We start from the raw sequence: 6,000 nt of genomic DNA on the forward strand, positions 1-6,000 counted from the left end.
GCACAACATCCCAAAGCTAAACAGTGAAGGGGTAGTCTCTTCTTTCACTTCCTCCTTCACAGTTTCTCTTCTAGATTACAAGTTATAATTCTAGAGAAAATTTTTAATAAATCCTTTGCTTCCTATTTTCAGGGATGTAATGTGAATGGGGCCTTACTATGGGTTCCCTGGTAGTGGCTGCTGACAGAATTTCATTATATCAATGTATAGCTGTGTATAAAAAAACAATGTGCTGCTCATATAAAACATAAATACTTGTAAAAATCGTTTCTTTATATATAAAGCCCCATACATTTTTAGTAAAAGAAAAAAGGATAACTATTAACTATTTTTATACTGTATTTTACCTGCAGACAAAACATAGTTCACCATCCATTTCTTCTGAACTTTCAATACCACTTAATGGCAGTTCCCTAGCCCACAACTCTGGATCATCACTGTGTATCATGGAATATCAAGAAAAGGTATCACAACATCGCATGACAAACAGTTCATCAGCTCCAGAGTTTGAGAAATTGTTTGTTGAACAAAATCTCCACCATAAGAAAGATGCTGAAATGTTAAATTCGGGCTTAAGGATACATTCTAGTTTCAAAGAGGAAGTGCTAGTATTAAACAGCAGCTTTCCATCCATTGTAACAGAAGGTCTACATATGAAAGCTAAAGGTAAGCACCACAGCAAAATAGCAGCACATATAGAAGAAGAACAATAAACCTTAAAGGAAATCTACCATCAAGATCAAGAATGATAAACCAGGAACACATACACATAGATCCAGGTTCTGTGACTATAGAAATCTTCTTTTATTTGTTATCCATGCCCTCTTTTTTTTTCTAAAATTACCTTTTACAGTTATGCTATTGAGCCTGAAAGGCTTCTGGTGGTGTTACCATAGCCCCTCCATTCTGCATATTCACAGGCTGTTAGTGTGCATGAGCACCTCCCCTAATCCCAGTCTGTGCTGAAACTTCCTCTTCTACATTGAGATTGTATCAGACTTTGGGAAGGGGGAAGTGCTGAGGGAGCAGAGGAGAAGGATAAGACAGTGAAACAGTCTGTAAATATGAAGCTTAGAGGGGCGCTGAAAACACCCCCAAGAGCCCTTCAGGCCCTTGCATAATTGTAAAAGTTGTCTTTGGAAGTAATAATAAATATAGGAAGATTAACATCATGGTGCCAGGATCTAAGTAAGTGTCCCTGGTTTATCATGTTTGATTTAATGGAAGATTTCCTTTAATAATAAAATAATAAATTATATCAAAGTGGAGAACCATTGGAAACACCCAAATTGTGGATATGCAATAGTACCTGTAAAATGTATATCATTCAGGTTTCTAACAAGGCAAGTATTTAGGCTACAGTTCATGGATATAACATATTCCAGCAAGTTGAACATTTATCAGATTGAGTTTAACAACAAATAATAATTTCAGCCAGCTGGAAAAGAGTTGCCAATGCAATCGTTGTCAAGTATGATGCTACAAGTCTTTGCCTCCTCTTAGGACTACGGTCCTATATTGTAATCCTGCTTTCATTATAGGACAGCAGTACCAAGTGACAGTAAATAACTGTGTAGTCATATGTTAACATGTGTTGTAAGTAGCAGCAGGACTCTTTCATTCTCAGGATTATAGCTGGACTTGGGGAAATTGGCATTAGGGGAGTGGCTTCAAATTCCTCTGATGACGCCATGCCTTGTAGGCATGTGGAGACTTGTAGCCATTGATGCTCCATTGATGCAAATACATTTTCCAGTATGGGACAAGGATAACAACGCCTCTCTTTGCTATCTTGAAAGGCAGCTCCAATAAAATAAATATGACTTTCAAGAAGCCTAATGACATGATGTGGAATTAAAGCCAAACCAGTTTATCTATTCTAGAAGGAACAGATTCCGAACTATGGGCAGTACTATTTCAATGTGGTTGCATCTCTTCAGTACAGCGTCGGGAACTGGTTTAGCTTAGAGGCTATTGACTGGGGTCAAGAAGTAAAAGTTTTCCTAATGGAGACTTTGTAAATTAAGGCCACAGAGTAGATATTGAGGAACTCCTGCAGCAGGCTGTAGTTCGGTATTACAGAAGTATCTCAAAGTGGTGGGGAGGGACTGTAGAGAAGCTCATTGCAGCGATGTTACAGCACAGCAGATTGACAATGCTCTCCCAGTACGCTAAGTCCAGCTGCAATCCTGAAATATTGATCTAGTTTTACTGCTGCTACTTATTCGTATTCATGGTATGATTTACGCGCTGTCAGTGAACATCTTTGGCCATTTTGTTACGGTAAACATTATTTCACAGCCATACACACTTATTAGAAAGCTCATTGAATAAGCTTTCTACTAAGCATTGCTAACTAACTCTGTAACTTATGTATTGTGCATATGGCATGATAGTAATATTAGTAACAATTATTATATTTAAATGTTCCTTCTGCAAGATCAAGATAATGATGAAATGGAGAAATTATATAAATCATTAGAAGAAGCCAGTCTATCGCCAATTGGAGATCGCCGTCCCTCAACTAAGAGAGAACTGAGAAAGTCTTTTATTAAGCGCAGCAAAAACCCTTCCATCAATGAAAAACTTCACAAAATCAGGACTTTGAACAGCACTTTAAAGGTAAGATTAAATATCTTGTGATATTGATAAACTGAGCATCTTCGCAAAGAAAACACATTGATCCATCACTTCCAACAGGGGAAGAAGACATGATGTTGATATTAATAAAAGTTTTGAACCCTAGTTAACCCTTTCTCAGCTAAAGGTAAACTGAAAAAATCTGCGCTCTTCCAAGCAAAGCCCCTGGTAACAGATTTTATAATAAGCGCTGTAATCCAAAATGTGCTGTTTCCATGTTCAGACAGATGCCATGACATAAGTAAAGGCATCACAAGCGGAGGCTAAGTTATGTGCAGTTATGTGCAGGGAGTTTCGCATCTTTATTGTGGGTTTTGTGGCGCTTAATGTATGACCTTGGTAGACTCTAAGAATGATTGTGCTGTACTCATCGGTTTTCTTTCTGTTTAGGAAAATTGGTGCTGCATTTTAGGAAATAAATATTACGACACATTCATTAATTGCTTTTTAAAAATTTCACAAAAAAAAACCAAGCCACCAAAAATATGTGCCCATTTGGAGAATGAAAACAAGTATGATATTCAGTGACTGGGCATGAGGCACTTGTGCATTAATACTTTTGTGTCAAATAGAAATGTAACAAGGCATTGTTGGAATGTGCGCTATAGGAGTTACTGAAATTGCGTAGAACCATGGGTGTAACGGCCACCGTAGCAGCCATGGTGTCTACTATTGCTCAAGGTGGCAGAGGGCCCCAGACGAGTGGACTATGTGCAGCATTACTTTAGGCAGTGCTTCCTCCACAGTCCTCTTCTGCTGACAAAAACTTTAATGTTTAATGTTGATTTTAAAAAAACATTATAGGTATCCTTTAACTTGTTACTTTACCCGCAGCCACAATTTTGGTCTGGGGCCAGCCACATTCAGCTATTTACACAAATATGACCATAGCCAATGGCTGAGATATGAAGAAACCTTTAAGTTTATTTTTTATTTTTTTTTACAAGTGCAAAGAACATGACTTGGCGATGATCAACCAACTCCTAGAAAGTGGTGAAATCACCAGTGAAAAATACAGAGAATGGAAGGAAAGTAACAACATGCTATTTCAAGACCTCTACTCCTCATTACCTTGTCTTCAAGTCCCGACTGACAATATAACTCAAGAAACACCATGCAGTTGAATTCTAAGGATTAAGCTCTTTTGTAACCTCCTGTATATATGTGCCCCTTTTCAAATATTTTTTGTATAGTTTAATGAAGGTCAAAGGAAATTATCTGAACGTTTATTTCTTGCATGCCCTATGTATATAAATGTTGCATTTGCTGCCCTTGCACCACATACCAAATGATTGTCATGTACAGGGTCCTCACAATAAATGTTTACACGTCTATGAATTGCACTTAGTAAAAGTATCATGTGAATGATAAAGTATTACTCTTCCAATGGATTGGATCCACTAAAAATCTTTCAGGAAGAAATAGGCAATAAAATTCACCATAAAAACGGAGGGCTATACAACATATGATTATGTACTGATCTTGAACTTCAGTAAAGGCTATATTATGAATCAACACCTGCTTCACAATTGTACTGGGGGCCATTTAGAGACAGTCATTACGCTTCTTATCAGACTCCTTCTATCAGCGAAATTCTCTCTAAGCCAGTGCCAACTTACACATGGACGCTTTGCGGAGTAGTGCTTACTGAATGTTTACTGAAAGGATCAGGCAGTGGAAATCCAACTTCCTGATAATAAGCTCTTTGACAATTAGCAATGGTGGAGAGTTGGGAGGCCCCCCATACATAAAGAGGTTCCATTGCTGCACAATATTTGGTGTAATACTTTTCAGAATAAAAGCTCTGTATATATCTTGCCTGCAGTACAGTGAAATGTTAGATCTATTCTTTAAATATACTGTAAGACAATGTCTGAGAATTTATAAACATTATTTATGTGCCAATATACCCCGTCTTCCTGTACGTTTGTAACCTATACACTTCTTCATCATTAAATTCAGGTGCTTCATTCAGTGCCATTGACACAGAGGTATTTCAGCTTGGTAGGGGGCCACTGTTGTAAAAAGTCAAAGTTTTTTGCCTCTTATTAAGCAGCAGATCCGGGTAGAGTTCCAAACAAAAGTTTTTTGAAAATAAAGTTTCATCCAGCACCATGTTAAAAGTATTTTCAAACTTTAATCTTCTTCTTAAAAACTAATTTCTGTACATGATACACACATTGTAGTTGATGCGTTTCGTCCAAACAAACCCTGGTATTAACATCAGCACAGAAACTATGTGAAAGCCTTTTGGCAAGCAGAGGACCAATTGTTGGGGACTTGTAGCATAACACCACCAGTGGACTCTAAAGCAGGGGTCTCAAACTCGCGGCCCGTGGGACAATATTTTGCGGCCCCCACCTGGAAAAGCACTGGGGGAGTATGAAGAGGGCTCACGGGCTGAGCCCTCTTCATACTCACTGGGCATTTACTTCATAATGAAGCAAACGCCCGTCACTAACAACGCTTGCACCGTTCGCTGGTGTTAACCCTTTGATCGCCGCCGGCAAAGTTGCCGGCGGCATTAAAGAGCCGGCGGCGTGTGGGCGCCGCCATCTTGGCTCTGATCGTCACTCCCCGTGACGTCACCGGGGAGCGGCGATCCGTTGTCATGACAGCCTCGGATCACACAAAGATCCGAGACTGTCATGATCGAGGCTATCTATTACAATGTGCGATCTGCACATTGTAATAGATTGTATGCAAAATCCCCATATACTGCCATACTGTAGTATGGCAGTGTATGGTAGGATCAATCAGACAATTTAGGGTTAAAGTAAATTATATTAAAAAACCATAAAAATTCAAATCCCCCCCTTTCCCTAGACCTGATATAAATATAAATAAACAGTAAAAATCCTAAACACATTAGGTATCGCCACGTCTGAAAATGCCCGATCTCTCAAAATATAATAACCGTTTTTCATTGCGTTTTACCCCGTAGCGGAAAATAGCGCCCGAAGTCGCAATTTGCATTTTTTAGCCATTTTGAAAAATAGAAAAAATTCTATAAAAAGTGATCAAGAGGTCGCACAGTCCTAAAAATAAAAGCGTTGAAAACGTCATCAGAATTCGCAAAAAATGACACCACCCACAGCTCTGTACACTAAAGTATGAAAAAGTTATTCGCGCAAGAACACTGTAAAATGAAGAATTTTTTTTCTGTACAGGAGGTTTTAATTTTTGTAAATGTATGAAAACATTATAAAACCTATATAAATTTGGTATCCCTGTGATCGTATTGATCCAATGAATGAAGTAGACCTGTCATTTGGGGGGCACAGTGGAAGCTGTCAAAACCAAGCCCACAAGAAATGGCACAAATGTTTTTTTCATCATTTTCACTGCATTTAGAATTTT

The 6,000-nt window shown here is 38.4% G+C and overlaps 1 protein-coding gene across 2 annotated transcripts in view; it reads left to right on the forward strand.

The window, feature by feature from the left end:
* The window catches only part of IPCEF1 (interaction protein for cytohesin exchange factors 1), a 136,149-nt gene extending 131,390 nt beyond the window's left edge, over window positions 1-4,759 (forward strand). The window contains exons 9-11 of one of the 2 annotated variants that reach the window (XM_072141095.1): window positions 354-666; window positions 2,441-2,622; window positions 3,588-4,759. In XM_072141095.1, coding sequence (XP_071997196.1) covers window positions 354-666; window positions 2,441-2,622; window positions 3,588-3,764 — 672 coding nt within the window. In that variant the 3' untranslated portion in view covers window positions 3,765-4,759. The remainder of the gene's footprint in view (window positions 1-353; window positions 667-2,440; window positions 2,623-3,587) is intronic. The other variant, XM_072141096.1, reaches the window with a different exon arrangement.
* Window positions 4,760-6,000: the final 1,241 nt, after the last annotated feature.

The sequence above is a fragment of the Engystomops pustulosus genome, chromosome 3, assembly GCF_040894005.1.
Source record: "Engystomops pustulosus chromosome 3, aEngPut4.maternal, whole genome shotgun sequence".
NCBI lineage: Eukaryota > Metazoa > Chordata > Amphibia > Anura > Leptodactylidae > Engystomops > Engystomops pustulosus.